This window comes from Sinocyclocheilus anshuiensis, unplaced genomic scaffold (assembly GCF_001515605.1).
Source record: "Sinocyclocheilus anshuiensis isolate Anshui unplaced genomic scaffold, SAMN03320099.WGS_v1.1 scaffold122, whole genome shotgun sequence".
NCBI lineage: Eukaryota > Metazoa > Chordata > Actinopteri > Cypriniformes > Cyprinidae > Sinocyclocheilus > Sinocyclocheilus anshuiensis.
The window spans coordinates 1,683,542-1,701,760 of NW_015544153.1; the positions used below are offsets into that span (position 1 = coordinate 1,683,542).

Sequence of the window (18,219 nt, forward strand, 5' to 3'; positions counted from 1 at the left end):
ATAACTCCTCAACACTAACACATCACTAATGTAATACTGTGAATGATTCTGCTTAATGGAGAGAGAATGGCCCATTTTGGTTGTCTAGGGGAGAAGTAAGGAAAGATAGAGGGGCTGTTTGGAGGGACGTAGATGGTATTGGAGCTTTGGATACTAGGCACTGATGATCTTTAACCCTTTCGCACGTGAGTTTAAAATATTCTAGCTGAGCCCCCAGCGTGAGTTTTTTTTAGGCGACCGTTATTTTAAAATACGCGTCAAAGGGTTAACTTGTGTATGTGCAAAACCAGAAACTTTTAGCAAAAAGATCTTCACATTTAAAGATGCTTTTACAGCTTCTCAGTGTGAATGAGTGTGTGCGTGTGTGTGAATGTAAGTTCCCTAAACACACTTTCATATATATAAAAAAAAAAGAGGGCACTGACATTGGACATACAACTCAGCGTAAATTTACAATATTAAACGAGTGAGTTGCTCAAGTATGTATGGCTTCTGGCAACGAGTTTTACACGGATCATACAGCTTTTATGTGGATATAGTTTTACAAACTTGCAGCAAAACATTTACTTGAAATTAGCAGTCCAATTAGGTTGCTAAACATTAATTGTACACACACACACAAAAACCCTAGCCTGTTGGTCTGTCTAAAAAAAAAAGCTCTTAGAAAACACTCAGCACGGCATTCTGCTAAAACATATCCATGTATTATATTAGTAGCTTTTACACCAAAAATAGCAAGAATTATATCAGTAGTATTTGACATCATAATAGTAATAAAGTCACCCATTACAATTACCCATATCCAGACGTTCTTTTTCAAATTCAGTTACTTCTAAATATTTATGATATCTGTAACACATTTTGACCATCGAAGCTGTACAAAACCAAGCCCATAAGTACAGATTTTACTTCAAAATTTCAATGACACTCTATGCAAACACCCCGCTCCTTCAACAGGCCATCCAAAGAAAATATAACACTGATCTCAAACCACCAATGACAAACCTTTACAGTAGGCACTAAGGTTATGTAATGATGAATTGCCAAATATAAATGTTTCATTGGTCAGGTGAGACTGTTTAAGTAGTAATGAAAATAATAGTGAAATGGTGACGCTAAAAGGGAAAGAGAGATGCTGAGGTAACAGGTGGCAGGAAATAAACAGATCCATGTCCTCATTATTGGTTGCCATTAGTCATGACACTTTTGTGTACGTTGCATTTAGGTTAGTATGCTTAATTGTCTTATATAATAGCAACAAAACAAAAGAACAAAATATCTACCAAACAATTTAAAATCTCTTTCTACACATTCTGTTTGGCGCAAATGACATCTTGACTTCACTGAGGTCTTCAAAAAAGTGTTTTTTTACTGTTATGGCTGACTTATTGCAACCCGGATGCCCAGCCTCTTCAAGACAAAAAACAAAACATTCTTCAAATGGTTTCAAAATAATGTTTGTTTGTTTTTTACTGTGTAGTGATGCAAGTTTTCTCAGCAGTTCCCATCCTGTCCTTTCACTCACAGGGTAAAATAAAAGTCTCTTTTAAAATGATTAAAACATAGTGTTTGGCATCCCCCCAAGTGCATGCTGGCCCTTCTTATGTGCTGAGGAATACATTTGTCAATTTTGAGAAATGAATCAAGCAAACATTTTCTGACTGACCCTGAAATGATTGTCATCTGAGACTAGACTTGTGCGGGTATTCGGTAATGCGATATATCACGGTAATGAATATGCACGATATTGCTGAGACGCATGAAAACTGAAAAGACTATAAATGAAAGTTCAGTTTCTTTTATATTTTGCACTCATCTGTCCAGTTTTGTCTCCATGTTGAGTGTTTAAAGAGTTCACCATTGTCGTCTTCTGTACAGTCAAACTTGGTCTCTTAAACTCCAGATCATCAGTCCGACTTAAATTGGCACCCCCTTTCTCCCTGTAACCTTTTCCTTTGGCAGCCATGCATGTCAATTTCAACTCGAACTCTTAAAATACACTTCATTTGCTTCACCACTGTCTCCATTAGGCTTCTTAGATCTTCAGTCGGAGATTTGATGCTGTTACACAGCCTTTGTTTTGAATGGCGGCCAACAGCAAGATGCCATTCAGGCTAGCAATGAGCATGTAGCCGGCCAGGATTCCCGCCCTACACGTGAGGGAAGCGCATATGGAAGTAACAGAGTCTGAGTATGGTGTGCTTCCGCTTGCCTGGGCTCCGGCTCCTCCGCGTTGGGACCCTGCGCCCTCTGCCGCGGCTCACCCTTACACCACCGTGCTGATGCGGTTGATAGGTTTGGATTTGGAGCTGCCGACCGTGCTGCTGTTGCTGGCTCCACCTCCTCCTCCACCCCCTGGGCCACCCAAATGCAGCCCCATGTGTCCTGGGAGCTGCGGGGCAAGCGGGGAGAGCGGGGTAAGAGGGGTCAGGGGGGTATGTGGGGATGAAGGAGGAGGTAACGGGGAATGTGGTGGAGGAGGTGGAATGGAGGAGAGGGGTGGATACTGTGGGATGTAGTGGGCGACGCCCTGGGGTATGTAGCGGGCGGTGATGGCGGATGGCGCCTGAGGGGGCGGCGAAAAAACGAAGTGAGTTTGATGGGCGGAGTGATCCAGTAAGGGGTGTGGGCTGTGGGCGTGTACTGGATGGCTGTGGGTATGAGAGTGAACGTGGGAGTGGGCGTGAGGGTGGGGCTGAGAGTGAGACAGGGTGAGAGGAAGCTTGCCGGTAGGACCGGGCACCCGTACGTGGCGTATGGGATTGGGATGCATGTGGTAAAAGGTGAAAGGGGCGATGGGGGAATTGGGCGAATGTGGGGACAGAGGCGGAGGGGTGCAGGCCATATTGCCGTAGCGGCCTTGCTGCATAGCATGATGGGATAGTTGCTGCTGGAACTGGGCGTGTGAAGGAGCGGGCGGCCCGCGCCGTGGGAGGGACCCTCGTTGTAGGGTATGATGGATAGCGGGCGGATGGCCAGGGGCGACGGCCTGCATGTGGTACTGATGATGATGGTGGTAGAGGGGTGGAGGCTGGCCAAAGTTGTTGTGACAGTACTGAGCATGAAGGGCCTGGATCTTGGATGGCCCACTGGGGTCTGACTGGCTGAGGGCGGAGGGGGACGGAGGTGGCGGCCCTCCTGTAGTAGGAGGTGGCACGGGGGCTGGGTAATGTGGCCCGGGGGGAGGAAGGGGAGCAGGGGGTTTGGCACGCTTGCTCCCAAACAGGGAGCCCAGGAAGGAACCGGAATTGCTCCCTCCAGAACTGCTCCCCGGACCCCCACCTCGATTGCTGATGCCAGGGACTCCCCCCATATTGCCTACGGCGTTGTGAAGTTGCCCCGACCCACCCCCCACCCCTACTCCGGGGCTCAGGACGGGGCGGTGAGGCCGGTAGTCTTCCAGCCCATAGCAGCCGGGAACGGCGCCCCCTATGGGCAAGCGTTGATGCGGCTGAGGACTGTTAATGATGGATCCCTACAGTGTGCACAAACACACAAAGCCAGACAGTCATTACACTGGAAATCTGAGTAGATGGCCAGTCTTAGAACTTATGAGTTACAAGTGACAGGTATTCCCCAGATACTTTTTTCAAATAAATAATGCATGTTACTTCTCAAGAACACACCAATATTAAAATTCGTTATAAGAGATAATGATTTTCATGCAATAACCGATTGGCTCTCTATTAAAATTCTATAAAAAAAAAATTCTAATTTACAAAAAGAGAAAAATAAAACACTAAAACAAGTGAATTTACAAAGTACAGTGTAAAAACAATATGATTTACAAGATAATATTTAAAAACACCAATAATTTACTGTTAAATGTTAATGTAATGACTGAATTCTCTTGCAGAATTTTGAAATTAATATATTTTATTTCTAATGTGTACTTTTAATTTCTGTACTATATTAATACATTTGAATGATTTCCATTTATCAGCAAATGGTTATAACATGAAAATAATTATCAGCTTATTGGTATCAGCCAGAATTTTTGTAATGGCACATCTAAAAAAACAACAACAACAAAACAGAGCAACAATTGATATTGATACTTAAAAGTACAAGCACACAAGACGTGAAACATCACCGTACTCACATATCCTGCTCAGTGACAACCCAAAAAGCTTTTCAGCATTAAATACAAACAGACTCAAACAACTTACCAAAGTTAGAAATGACAGTGTCACTTTCACAAGCCACAAAATCAGTCAGATAACAAAGTAAAGCTTCCTCATTATAGAATCTCACTCATTTTACATGTATTTAAACATGCATCTAAACCTCTAAAACTGAAGCAGCTCTCAGACACTGATTGGGGCCATTAATTTACCAGAGCAATGCATTAGTCATAAGCAACTGCACCAGGCATAACATATTAGAAATGCTGCATGCAAAGCAAACACCAATTAAGTTTTTTACACAATACGGATTAAAACATGCTGAACTGCATCACAACAATCAAAAATTCATGCAAAGCCAATGTTTTTAAACACAGAGGTCTCATGCATTTAAGAAACCTGAAACACAAGATAATTTAATTTTATTATGATTACAAGCTGTTAGCAGATCTGCCTGACTTACTTCTATAGTACTATCCAAAGAGCCAACGCTGTTTCTACGGCCTCGCTTTCCTGTATCCAACCAAGCACAGCAAGGTTAGGGTCAAAGGTCATATAGAAAACATCTTCTAAAATATCAGTACTGGGTGTTTGGCCCTGGATGATCCATTTTCAATTAACAAATATCTACAAATTGTGTACATAAATGTCTCCTGACAAAACTCAACTTCACATCACTGAACTTGATATTGGCTGTGTTTAGAAGGCATTTAAAACAGTAGTGGTTGTCACATGACCACATTACATTTAATTCTGCGAGTTATCCTCTATAAAATGGCTATTTTGTATTTTTATATAATTTGTGTAAAAATATGTTAGCACTTGGCAACCCCATCAAACACTGAGTAAGAAAAAAACATTTGGCAGATATTACTTAGAAGGTCAAAGTCAAGATCATTGTATTGTTGGATACAGTATTTTGCGGAGTCTGCTCCATTATATACCGCACATCTTAAAAAATGTATCATCTGTACATTATATGCATACAGAAATTTTGCATACTGTGACAGTGTACATACTTATCATTGCAAAAAATTATGAGCATGCTATTCCAGACACTTGTTTAAAAAGCCTAACGCAAGGACATAATGTGCCATTAGAGGGCAGTGTCTGTCAAACTGTACTTGGTTATAGAAGTTCAGCACTTCTATAGTTCAGCTTCAGCACTCACAGGACGCCTTTCATGATCAAACTATGGTGGAATTATAAATATTTCTCCCAATAGAGAGAAGCCAAAAACAAATTTAAATTAGGGCTATCAATAGTTTATACAAATAATATACACTAATTTATTTGTAATTAATCCAATTAATTAATGTCCATATTTGAGTGAAACTAAAAAGACATTACACTGTGGCAAACAAGAAAAAGCAAGGAATAGAAAAAAGTGGCTTAAGAAATCAAATTGTTTGTTTTACAACATAGGTCTGTCAGCTGCCTACAGTCCACAGAAATTCATAAAGCATCCATAATTAAAATGTGCTAATACTTACTGCACTATTATGCTATAATTCCATTAAATGAACACATAAAACTGACAGCTGTAGTTTAAATAGAAGGGAGTTTTTTTTGTGTGAATGTGTGTTGTACCTGTCTCAGAGAGGTCTCTCAGTGAGGAGCTAAGTGCTGTTCGTTTAAGCCCCTCCCCTGCTGTGTACGTGTCATCCAGACTGGGCCTACCCAGAGTGCCGTTCACAGCCTCAGTCTTTATTCCGCCAACCCCGCCACCATCTCCGCTCAGGAGCCCTGGACGCATCACACCTTTCTGCTTCTCTAACTCAGCTATGGAGAAGAGAGACCAGGGGTTAATGCTGGCAAAAACGGACTATTACCATAATGAACAATAACCCTAATTAATAATTAATCAGATACACAGCAAATTTCAGAAATTTCAGCTTGCAAACAGGAAAGGAACTTCATGCTTTTGATCTGTCATGTGTGAAACAACAGGTCACATTAAAGGATTTCTTACACCCTACACGGTATTTCTCCATATCTTGAACCTCAGCGATGCTCTCACGCAGGTCGCTGGTGAAGCGCGTTCGGTCCTGCTGGCTTGGCGCATTGAACACAATCAGGACCTTACGCTCACTGCCGGGCATCGCTGATGTCAATCTGATACCGTGAGGATAGTCTGAGAGAGAGGGACAGAGAGAGGGTAAATGCAGTCAATTAGAGAGAGACCCAGAAAAAGAGGGATGTGCTGTGTCTCATGTAATTAGTTATAGATCTTTCATTCTGACAAAATCCACAGATACACACAAGTACTGTACTTCAGCATGTCAATGTGTAGGAAAGATATATTTCATTCAAAATATATGGTCTTAACCATGTGGAATAATTCTTCAAGCTAATTTATTTTCTTTTAAATATAGATATTTTTTTAGTGGAAAACAAGTGCAAAACAAACACTGATTAAGATAAATAGAAAACAGACATTCCACAGACGTTCCAAAATAACAGCACAGCCACAATAGAGGGTGAGGATTTTTCAGATAGACTTCTTTTTCTCCTTCATATGCTGCTAAGAAACCAAAACACCACCTACATGAAAGCAAGGAAAGGGTAACGAGAGAGCACGGAGATGAGATGAAGTGATGGAGTGGATGAGAGCAGAGTGTGTAAACGAGCTGGAATGGAGTGATAGTATAAATAAAGAAGGAGGGACAGATGGTCAGACAGATGGAGGGATGAATATACTTACAGGAGTTCTGGAACATATGAACCTGCATCTCCACCAGGGGAAAAGACTGTCTGAAACTGTACGTCACAGATGTCTTCTTCTTCTGAAAGATCTTTGTTACCTGAAGTCGGGAACATAAGGGATGTTAGGCTGTGTAGTTTCATCATTATACATACACATACCCTTAACACAAAATTGCTTAGATACATATGACTTTTTTCCCCCCTTGTGTCTAAATAGATGTACTCTAGGCCAAGACTGGCAATTTTGAACAAACTAAAATATAAGATTTGATTTGTTTAACTTGTTTTGGCCACTGCATTATTTCCGTACTTCCATTTGTGCTATTTAATAGTTTTGATGACTTTCCTATTATTCTAAATTAATGAAAGAATAAATAATATGTACAAATAGGTGTTTAAGTTTTGACACCTTCTCGTTCTTTATGTCTTCAACAATTGTTATTATTAGTAGTAGTTGCAGTAGTTCTATGAATAAATATCTAATATGTATGTATAAAGAATATGTTATTTTTGTCATTTTGGCTGCAGCGAGGACCAAAAATTGCTTGATTGTGACTAATGAATTACCTGTAGAGATATTTTATATGTATTAGGGGTGGGCGATATAGCCTCAAAATTATATCACGATATTTCAAGAATATTTGCGATAACGATATTAATGACGATACATTTTTATTGGTTAACGTTTTATTGGTGATTGCAGCTGGCAGGCTGCAGCATTTATTAGTGCAAACAAAATGAAGGGCATTTTCCATCCTTTTCCAATGAGCTACTGTCATCGATGACAGACTACCTAATTCGAAGTGTAAATCTATTGTCATAAGGTGGCAGCAGCAGCTGTGTGTTCGACTTGAAGCAGACCAATGCTTCAAAATTGGTATGACAATTGGTATGACATCAAAATTCCACGAGAGTGACTTACCCTTTATTTACACTGCGGCGTGCGGTCTGCGGCGTGTTGTGGCTCCGACGCGGCCATCAGAGCTAGTCTCTAAACACAATAATTGTGTTTACACCAGCCGCGCTGCGGCACGTTTCAGAAGTGCGCCGCTTTGCTAAAGATAGGCATCTCGCCTATTTTTGACGGTAAGACTATGCGCTAAAATATGCTCTAGAACCGCTCTCGTGATACTTTGATGCCATTAGGGTTGGGTATCGTTAGAAATTTTCCGGTTTCGATTCCTGTTCCAGTTTTGCCTAATGAATCCGGTTCTGATTCCGGTTCCATTTAAATCAACTATTTTTATTTTTTTTTACTATTTTACCTTCATTGAATGTAGTGTTGCTGGAAGGTAGTAAGTAATGTTGAGTAATGCTAGTCCATCAATCACATGTGCTTCAAAGTTGATGTTTTTTACACTATCAATAACATTTTGCTTTTCAAGCAGGAATAAGCCGGTTGGCCAAATAGTCCCTTGAGGGCTAAGACACTTCTTCATTTCCCTAAATTAATGAAATATTAACTGTTATACTTATAACCATGTATACACACACTCCATAAAGCCCCTATTTTACAAATAATAATGCAGTCAGGAGATGGTGTGATGCAATGAGTGGTTTCCACATTTTTAAACATTTAAAATGCATGAAAATAAATATTTTCTGTCACTTTATCAGTCTTGAAATTACCTGTACACTAAATAATCTAACCCTCATACTTACATAACAATAGCAGTCTATTTATTTAGTGGTCCAAGTTGAAGTCAGTATGTATATTAATAACAATATGGGACAAATATAATGTAATTTAGTGGCGGCAGGAGCTGCGCGCTGCTGGTACATGAACAGTCAGACAAAACAACGTGCACAGTTATCAAAGAGTGCGCGTATAGTCGCGGAAAACGATGTGTTCGGCAGTTAAAAGACGCGGCACGTCTGTGGAGTGCGCGTCATGGGAAACAATGTGCTCAGTAATTAAAGAGGCAGGCAGCGTTTCTGTTATATGGTTTGTGACACCCTTTATGGGAAACGCGGGCGCAAGGCTGCTCACAACGCTTGGTCACGTGTCGCACCAGAACCATTTTTGGAACCGAAACTTAGAAATTGCTCACGGTTCCGATTCTTTTCAAAAAAGATGTTATACACCGATCAGTCTGCGCAGCGCTGCTTCAAGTCGAACACACCTATTGGGTTTGTGCTGTTGTGCGCACCAGGGAATGTAAATGCGCCATACATCATCACGTCGCTATGTCATTGATATCGCGATATGACACTTTTTTTTAATAAATTTATACCGGTATTATCGTGGACGGTATGATGTGGCACACCCCTAATATGTAAATACTGTATATGAAACAATTACATTAAATCTAAATATATATTTATAAATCCAGAAGATAAAGTTGTAATTTTAAATATAAAAAAATTTAAATCTAAATATACAGTTATAAGTCTGAAATTGTACAATGTAACTCCGAATACAGTTATATCATATAGGCTAAATGTTCTTGAATTTTTTGATGAAAACAGTAGGCCTATACATCTTGTATACATTAATCAATGCAAATATTGTACTATTATATAATTATTGTAAGTGCACATGACTCTAAACCCAAGTGAGTATTTTTCTTCTACTATATCTTCTGACAGTAATTAGGCAAATATGCGCTAAGTGAAGACTCACCACTAGCAGGTCATTAAAGAGGAAGACCTCGCGCTGGTGAACTCCACTCCGCTGGGGTCGATTGGGGTCAGGGACTTCATACAGCTGACAACAGCACACTAGCCTGCGATGTGGCAAAGAAAGCACCTGCACACGCACACGCACACACACAACATATTAAAATACAGCTTGGTTTGTTTCACACTAAACCACACAAATAAACAAACTAGAGATCAAATTACCTTTTTACTACAAGCTGAACAACAATATGGAGTTTCAACCACAAGTATAACATGCATGAGTGAAACACATGGTTTGACTCACAGGTTTCTTGCCCACGATGACCCTCTCCACAGCCTGCACTTGAGACACATGGTCATCATTTGTCCTGAGTTCCCATTTCTGAATGCGCTGGTAGATGCCCACTAACATATCCCTGGGAATATCCTGTCCATTATCCACTCCTGCCAATGAAAATGAGGGGGAGAACGAGCAAGATACAGATGGTGAAAACTGCTGTACTGTCTTCAGTTGGAAACCAAAAATCAATCTGATTTAGCTGAAGGTATATTGGATTGGATTACCTCTAAGGTTCTTGATAAAATCCTCCAGCTTCATCTTCCTCTCAGCTTTGACGTTGGGGCTGTACATGTCTGTGTTGAGAAGGATGATGGCAAATGCCAGGATGAAGATAGTGTCTGGGTTCTGAAACTGGCGGACAAGTGCAGGGTTGCACACGCAGTATCTCTGACTGTGAGAAAGAAAGAAGTTCATACTCCTGTGGAACTTTTTCTGCCTGTGCGACTAAATTTTGTGTGTGGTTGCACTGGCGCGACCACCACATTGGTCAACTCATAAACGCTGCAATTTCTGTTGCATATGAGAAACATCAAACGGCAAACGAAATTGAAAGCATAATGAAACAGCGCTTAGAGAGTATACTCGCCGCGTCAGCACGAGCGCGAAGCTGCGCGCAGCAAAATGACGCGCATATTGAGGAAACGATGGATGGGTTTCAAGCGAGTCAACTAAAAGACCGCTTCTTAAACCAGAGAAGGTGAACATGCTGGTATTCTTGTGGGGGAAAAAACACAGTGGGAAGAATGAGCCTGGAGCCCTGAAATATGAAATGCAGAGAAAAGAGCAAAGGGTGAGATGAAAGCAAAGGCTACCTGAAGGCCTCTACCAGTCTCTCCACCTTCTGGGCTTCCCCCTGAACCTTAATCTGAGCCTGAAACTTCCTCAGGGCGTCATCCAGATCCATGCCCGAGAAATCCATCTCATCCAACACACAGCTGAGAAAGAAAAACAAAAAGAAAGATCGCTAAATTCTTCTGCCAACATGTTTTTGTTGATTTTTTAGCCTGTGTCTGGTTTCTGTTTTTTTGCCCCCAGGCTGGTGTGAACAGCATATGGATGCTTTGCTACAGTCTGGGGTTGGAAGACAGGAAAAACATCATTACTAACTCCAACACATCCTTGTTGAACTGTTTCTGACGGTTTCCCAGAAACTCCCCGATCATCTGTCTACTCAGGCCTTTCCTCTCCAGGATGAAACGTGCAATGCCCACAGGAGTGTCTGAGACAAAACCCCTCTCTATCAAATACTGGATCCCCTTCTCTGGTTTCCTAGAAGACGGAGAGAGAAAGACGGAGAGTGAGGATAAAACAAATAGGATATGATTCATTCCAGTAAAACTATAATCAACTGAAATAAAGACAAATAAGACATAGCAACAACAGCCTTAGAGTAGACAGATGTATAGACACTTGAGCAAAAATTTAATCAGATTTTTTTTGTATCCAAACAGATTTAGGTTCAAATCTGTCTTTGGTTTGATCGCGTGGTCTTTTATTGATCTCCGCCATTTGATCTTCCACTTGATTGCTTATGGTTCCATTTCCTCATCAGAATCTAAAGCACCCTGCTAAAAGTTCCCAAGGTGCTAAAAGATGTATAACATATCAATCTTGCATCATAAAATGTTGCAGTTACTTTTCATTATCAATTTCCATGATTTATAATAGGAGCAATGTGTTAAAATAAAACTGTACTACCATAAATTGTCTGTGATCTTTAACACAGCTATTAAGTCAGAAAAGAGGTTCAGAGAAATCACCCTGGGGTTGTCCTCTCCTCAATATTAAGATGTAAAAATTCAATACGGCAGGTCTGATAAACCATATGGAGGAGATATCTGTAGATAGATTAGTCAATAAATAGATCCATACACTTTTCTAAAATCAAGATTTACGGTTAATGTTTATATGAATTTATAAGAGACATATTCAGTGATGGTCATCCTTATACGCAAAGTACGCAAGTTGCATAGGGCTTCCAAACCACCATGGGCCCCCCTTGTTCTCAAAGATGATTTAATGACTAGGGCTGTGCGATTAATAGAATTTTAGTTTTATTTTTGATTTTGGCTTAATTTGTTCACTGTTAAAAGTAGGGCTGCACGATATATCGAAATTATCTAAATATCGCAAATGCGATATATGCATATCGCAAGGGCGTGCGACATCTGAATCATTTTAATAATAGGCTACTTAAATCAAAATGTTGCAGAAGGTCAAAGTTTTAGTTCGACGCATATAGCAGAGAATCGCTTGACTTTAAAAAGTGTTGAGTGCAATAAGTTGCAGAAAACAACTCTTTGCCGTCTCGTCTTGCTGTCTGACTCACCCCTGAAGCGCGCCCACAAGCCGCATCTCGCACAGCGTCTCTTCAGTTCTGCCGCACACGTGCACACACAGAGAGAGACGCGCTTCAGACGGCGCGCAAACACCAAGTTGATTCGTCTTTCGCATCTCCTCCTCCTTATGTTTGAACAGACACATACACACAGAATTATGTCAATAGTACACGTCTCGACGATCATTCTATGCTTGTAAATTGTGTATTTCTTTTTCTTTCTTTTTTTTTTTTACTGACTGCTTGCCTTTAATCATGTTTGAACTTTCTCAGACTATAGTTTTTGCTGTGGTATATGAAGTACTTAAAGTGTATGGAAAGCAAAGTTACAATGATATAAAATTAATAAATTTTTTTTGTTTGTATGTTCAAATGACATTTTCTGATTTGTGACATTACTTTTTATGTACTGCTAAAACACTGCTGATCACTTTCAGAAGTTGTAGTGATTCTTTCTTTTCCAAGAAAGAATGTGAAACAAATTGGTTATATAATTTTCATTTTTAAATAATTTAAAATATCATTTAAATTGATTTTACACACTTTAAGCAATATCGTATCACATATCGAGTATCGCATTTTTTAACAAGGTATCGCATCTCGCATTTTTCTTCAATATCGCACAGCCCTAGTTAAAAGCGCACTGAGCTGCGAAAGAGACATTGCTCCCCAGGCTTTCTGTGTATGTGATCCAAGACAGAGCAAAACACTTAGGTATAGGCTACTTTGGGCATCGGGTGTGCTCTTAAATGGACAAATAAACATAAAAATAAGTCAAAATGTCTGTCTTGGCGAGTTTTTTTACTTGAACATTGACAGTTATGTCTTAAGTGAACATAAACAGCTGGGAAAGTAATTGAATGCTTGTCAGTATTAGATCTGTAAATTCGGTCTTAAAGTGACAGCAGCCTAATAAACCTGCTGTCTCTGTCATTTAATGTCAGTCAAACAACAAAAGAAACTGCTCTGAAAGAACAGATTAAGGGGTTGGGGGTCATTTTGAGGTTTTTATGAATGCACTGACAGTGGCGTTGAGACAAAGTTTTAAATTAAAAGGGGAATTAAAATATATAGATTTAGACTGCTGGACAACTCAAAAGGTCAACTAAAAGAGCACATATCAATCCTATTTTGGTGAAGATATCTTACTTGTTGAAGAGGTTCAGTCCAATGCGGTAATGCCTCCTTTGCACCACGTCGTTGTTGAAGGCGGGCGAGTCCCAGCTATGCCTGCTCTCTCTCTGATAGGTCTGTTTTCCTAGAGGAGGCAACGGTTCCCTTAGACTGTCCCTAGACGAAGAGCATGAGCTGCAGTTGATGGTCTCATTGGAGTTGGTGGTGGAGTTCAGAGAGTCGTTGTCCCCATCCGAGTGCTCCAGGCCAGTAGCGGGCAGTGGAGCGGAGGACGAGGAAGAAAGTGGCGTGAGTGGAGGCTGAGTGGGCGAGGGAGACGTGGGGTCAGGGTAGGGGTGATGGATGTGTGGCATAGGGTGGTGGTGCAACGGATGGTGAAGGTGTGGGTGGTGATGGTGGTGCATCATTGTGCAGTGTGGTACGTGTGTTGGAAGAGGGGATGGGATGGGGCGACCCGGGGGTCTCGTCTGGCCCTGTGCTGCACAGGGATTGGGTGTGCGAGGGGCGGGGTTGTGTTTGAGAGTCCCTTGAGGCGATCCACCCGCCGTAGACTCCTGCTCATGAAGCAGCTGCCTGCTGAGGGATCCTCGATCTGAACGGTCACTCATGTCAACAGAACTGTCACTAGGTGGCTCTATGGTGAGAACGGGGAGGTGTGACCCCCGCAACCGGAAATCTCGGCATTCAGTGCACGGTGTGCTACGCCGGCTGTTATTGCTCCCGCCGCCCTCTGTATCCCGGCTGTCTTCACGTCCTCCGACCCCGCTGCTTACGCCCCAGTACTCCGTGTCTGTACTGGAGGGAACCCGCTCGATGGATAGTGGAGAACATGGCATGCCGTCGTCCATATAAAGCGTGACGTCGCTGTATGAGGTAGCTGTGCTGTCCTCGTGCATGACCCCCAGACGTTCTTGCTCCCCCATGACCCTCCTACGTGAGTTAGGTTTGTTGCTCCACACACACTCGCCAAAATCCTCGCTCTCACCACCTTCCCCACCACCATCCTGAGAGTCCCCTCGGCCAGACTGACACGTCAGAGTGTCGTCCATAGAGTCAGCCAGAGATGTCACCTGAGAGAGGAAGCACATAGACCTTTACACTACAGTTCAAATGATTGGGGTCTATAAGATTTTTAATGTTTTTGTGAGTCTCTTACGCTCACCAAGGCTGCATTTATCTGATCAAAATGAAAGTAAAAGCAGTAATACTGTGAAATATTTTTACAATTTAAAATAACTGTTTTCTATTTTGATTCCTTTAAAAGTCTAATTTATTCCTGTGATGGCAAAGCTGAATTTTCAGTATTCCAGTCTTCAATGTCATATGGTCATTTAGAAATAATTTTAATATGCTGATTTGACACTCAATAATTACTATTAATGTTGAAAACTGTTGTGCTGCGTAATATTTTTGTGCAAACCGTGTTTTTCAGGATTCTTTGCTAAACAAATGGTTAAAAAAGAACAGCATTTATTTGAAATGAACAACTTTACAGCAAAACTCATAAATTTTTCATACTGTAATTCGCTTTTAGTATTTAAAATGACTGATAATAGTTTTCAGTGTTTTAATTGACACGACAATAATTGTCAGCATATCAGTATCAGAAGTTTAAATATCTGTGCATTTGTAATATTTTGTCTAATCTGATCTTATCAGTAACCATTTTAAAATATTTAAATTCTTTCAAATTAGAGCATAAAATATGAAAAAAAAAAAAAACGGATTTTTTTTCTGGGTCTGCTAATGACCATCGTGCCTGTTTATAAAGGATTTCAAGGCTCCAGGGAGACTGTCTCTGCAGTAAGATGCTTTGGAAAAAAGTGTCTGCTAATTGACAAGTAACCAAATGTTCCTTTAGTGTAATGCTGTGGCTTGTCATTTAGAAATGAGGGAAATGATGCCTGAGTTACATTTTTTTATGGATTTGTCGGCTGTAAGACAACATCATATGTTTCAAAGGAACATGAACAAGAATTTTATACCAATTCTGAAGCCATCCCAACTATATATATCTGACCTGTATTGAAATTAATTTAAACCTAAATCTTTAACAGAACTTTAATTTAAGGGTTCACTTCTTGAGTATTTCACACATCTGTCACCTGTTTGTTGAAGGCGTCGTCTGCATGCGAGTACTCCTCTCTGGCTGAAGGACAGTGTGCGGGTGAGTCAGTCTCCTGCTGCGAGTCTGTGGTTCCTGCCTGGCTAGCTGTGCCCAGAGTCGAAGTGTGATGGCTGGTATATCGACCTTGCTGCTGCTGGGGCGTCTGGGTGTGCAAACCGTGTTTTTCAGGATTCTTTGCTAAACAGATGGTTAAAAAAGAACAGCATTTATGTGAAATGAACAACTTTACAGCAAAACTCATTATAAATTTTTCATACTGTAATTCGCTTTTAGTATTTAAAATGACTGATAATAGTTTTCAGTGTTTTAATTGACACGACAATAATTGTCAGCATATCAGTATCAGAAGTTTAAATATCTGTGCATTTGTAATATTTTGTCTAATCTGATCTTATCAGTAACCATTTTAAAATATTTAAATTCTTTCAAATTAGAGCATAAAATATGAAAAAAAAAAAAAACGGATTTTTTTTCTGGGTCTGCTAATGACCATCGTGCCTGTTTATAAAGGATTTCAAGGCTCCAGGGAGACTGTCTCTGCAGTAAGATGCTTTGGAAAAAAGTGTCTGCTAATTGACAAGTAACCAAATGTTCCTTTAGTGTAATGCTGTGGCTTGTCATTTAGAAATGAGGGAAATGATGCCTGAGTTACATTTTTTTATGGATTTGTCGGCTGTAAGACAACATCATATGTTTCAAAGGAACATGAACAAGAATTTTATACCAATTCTGAAGCCATCCCAACTATATATATCTGACCTGTATTGAAATTAATTTAAACCTAAATCTTTAACAGAACTTTAATTTAAGGGTTCACTTCTTGAGTATTTCACACATCTGTCACCTGTTTGTTGAAGGCGTCGTCTGCATGCGAGTACTCCTCTCTGGCTGAAGGACAGTGTGCGGGTGAGTCAGTCTCCTGCTGCGAGTCTGTGGTTCCTGCCTGGCTAGCTGTGCCCAGAGTCGAAGTGTGATGGCTGGTATATCGACCTTGCTGCTGCTGGGGCGTCTGGGGCTGAACCTAAAGAATAATCAATAATTTATGGAAATGATGTAAACATCACATAAAACAGAATTATCATCTCACAGACAAGCTGAATTTTCTACTTTATGCAGGTTTTAACCATTATATTGTTATATTGCCTGTGGCTGTCGCTCATCAAACGAATACTGTGAACGCATGTTCGACAGGATGATCCGGCGAGTCATTCGGCTTTCAGAGGCGGAACTGCGTAGCTGTTGAAAATTCTTGTTCATGCGATACTGCCGGAACGCCGTCTGTATTGTGCGAGCCGCTCGTCTGCTCAGGAAGTAACCTCCATACTTCCTCTCCAGCATCTCCACCTGATACAAAGGAAGATGAACAAACAGAGAATGAGAGGACTGAAGAAAGAGTGCAAAAAGAGAAAGAAGTGGTGCGTTGTTCTTCAAACGTAATGCATAATGTGTCTACATGCTTTACTCATCAAACCTGAAACACAAAGAATCTAGGAAATGACTTATTTAATGGCAGTCTTTCTTAATTATTTTTATTTAAAAAAAAGATATAAGCAGTAATTCTGTAGATGTTGGGGTGTTGGATTATTTTCATACGTCTCGGTCATGCCTCTCCACGAGTGGATAATTCCACAATGCAGAGATCCTTAGTATTATTATGAAAGCATAACAGCACTCTGTATCATAACTACAATCCCATCTTTCATTATGTGAGATGAAGGTTTGGGTTCACATTAGCATGACTGGAGGCCATTACGTATATTTGAGGCGTGACTGTAGTTTAAAGCCTGTAAGATGGCCTCCATGCACATTCAAACACAAACACTTTGTGATTAGTAGATTTTCCTATGGGCTGTTTGTGCTGCTGAGAATTAGGATAAACATTAATTAAGCACAAAACACTTCAGAAAAGTAAACAATGTTTGATTTCCTTTCATTAATGGTATTAAAACATGGTATTACTGCTTTTTGGAGATGGCAACAATTTCTTTACATTACTTGTGTAATTGTACGTAAATATGATATATATTTATTTTCACACTATATATAAGAACACCATGCTATGACCATCTGATATAATCCTGTGCTATTTTTCAAAATGTGAAAACAGAAAAGAAAACAGCTTAAATTCTCATATATTTGCGCTTAGTTTCAAATGAACGCTCAAAATACATTATTTGGGTAACACTTTACAATAATTAACTAACACTTTAATACACTTTAATACATTCACTAACATTAACTAATGGAACCTTATTGTAAAATGTTACAATTATTTGTTATTAAAGCATATACGTTCACAAAAACACTTAAATTAAACAGAAAAGCAAGCAGGTGTGCATGATTTGGCATGGCAGCAAACAGAAATAATCAATAACCGTTTCCTTACCTAAATCCTGCATTTGGACCAGGCTCGGTTGCAGAATCACATCACTTTGTGCTTCTGAAATTAGGCTATTATCTTTTTCTATATAGTGTAGTAGTTAGCTATCTCTGTGTCGTACGTGGCCGCTTGTCAAGCATGAAAAACACACGTTTTATTTAAATTCTGAATATATTATTGTATACAGCATGGAAAGAGCGCTCCCTTTAAATTTATTAAAAACGGTCACTCATTCATCACGATCTCACAAAGTTCCGTTTTAACCAATGAATGTGACCACACAATGAAACTTTTTTTTAAATGAACTTTACGAGCATGATAGAACTCGGCAACGACCAAAAAGCGGTGAGTGCGTGGATTCCAACCTAAACACATCTGATTGGCCATTGCGTTGTAGAAATCAACAAACATGTCTGTGATTGGCTACTTTGCTCCCCTCTGCGAAGA

The 18,219-nt window shown here is 40.2% G+C and overlaps 1 protein-coding gene across 4 annotated transcripts in view; it reads right to left on the minus strand.

Annotated features, from left to right (window-relative positions):
* Positions 1 to 1,756: 1,756 nt before the first annotated feature.
* The window catches only part of LOC107695299 (IQ motif and SEC7 domain-containing protein 2-like), an 80,263-nt gene continuing 63,800 nt past the window's right edge, over positions 1,757 to 18,219 (minus strand). For 3 of the 4 annotated variants that reach the window (XM_016495153.1, XM_016495155.1, XM_016495154.1), the window contains 13 exons: positions 16,536 to 16,736; positions 16,237 to 16,413; positions 13,280 to 14,334; positions 10,900 to 11,061; positions 10,605 to 10,727; positions 10,017 to 10,183; positions 9,757 to 9,896; positions 9,454 to 9,579; positions 6,829 to 6,928; positions 6,097 to 6,258; positions 5,715 to 5,906; positions 4,588 to 4,637; positions 1,757 to 3,475 (listed from right to left, as the gene is read on the minus strand). In XM_016495153.1, the coding sequence (XP_016350639.1) occupies positions 2,267 to 3,475; positions 4,588 to 4,637; positions 5,715 to 5,906; positions 6,097 to 6,258; positions 6,829 to 6,928; positions 9,454 to 9,579; positions 9,757 to 9,896; positions 10,017 to 10,183; positions 10,605 to 10,727; positions 10,900 to 11,061; positions 13,280 to 14,334; positions 16,237 to 16,413; positions 16,536 to 16,736 (3,864 nt within the window). In that variant the 3' untranslated portion in view covers positions 1,757 to 2,266. The remainder of the gene's footprint in view (positions 3,476 to 4,587; positions 4,638 to 5,714; positions 5,907 to 6,096; positions 6,259 to 6,828; positions 6,929 to 9,453; positions 9,580 to 9,756; positions 9,897 to 10,016; positions 10,184 to 10,604; positions 10,728 to 10,899; positions 11,062 to 13,279; positions 14,335 to 16,236; positions 16,414 to 16,535; positions 16,737 to 18,219) is intronic. The other variant, XM_016495157.1, reaches the window with a different exon arrangement.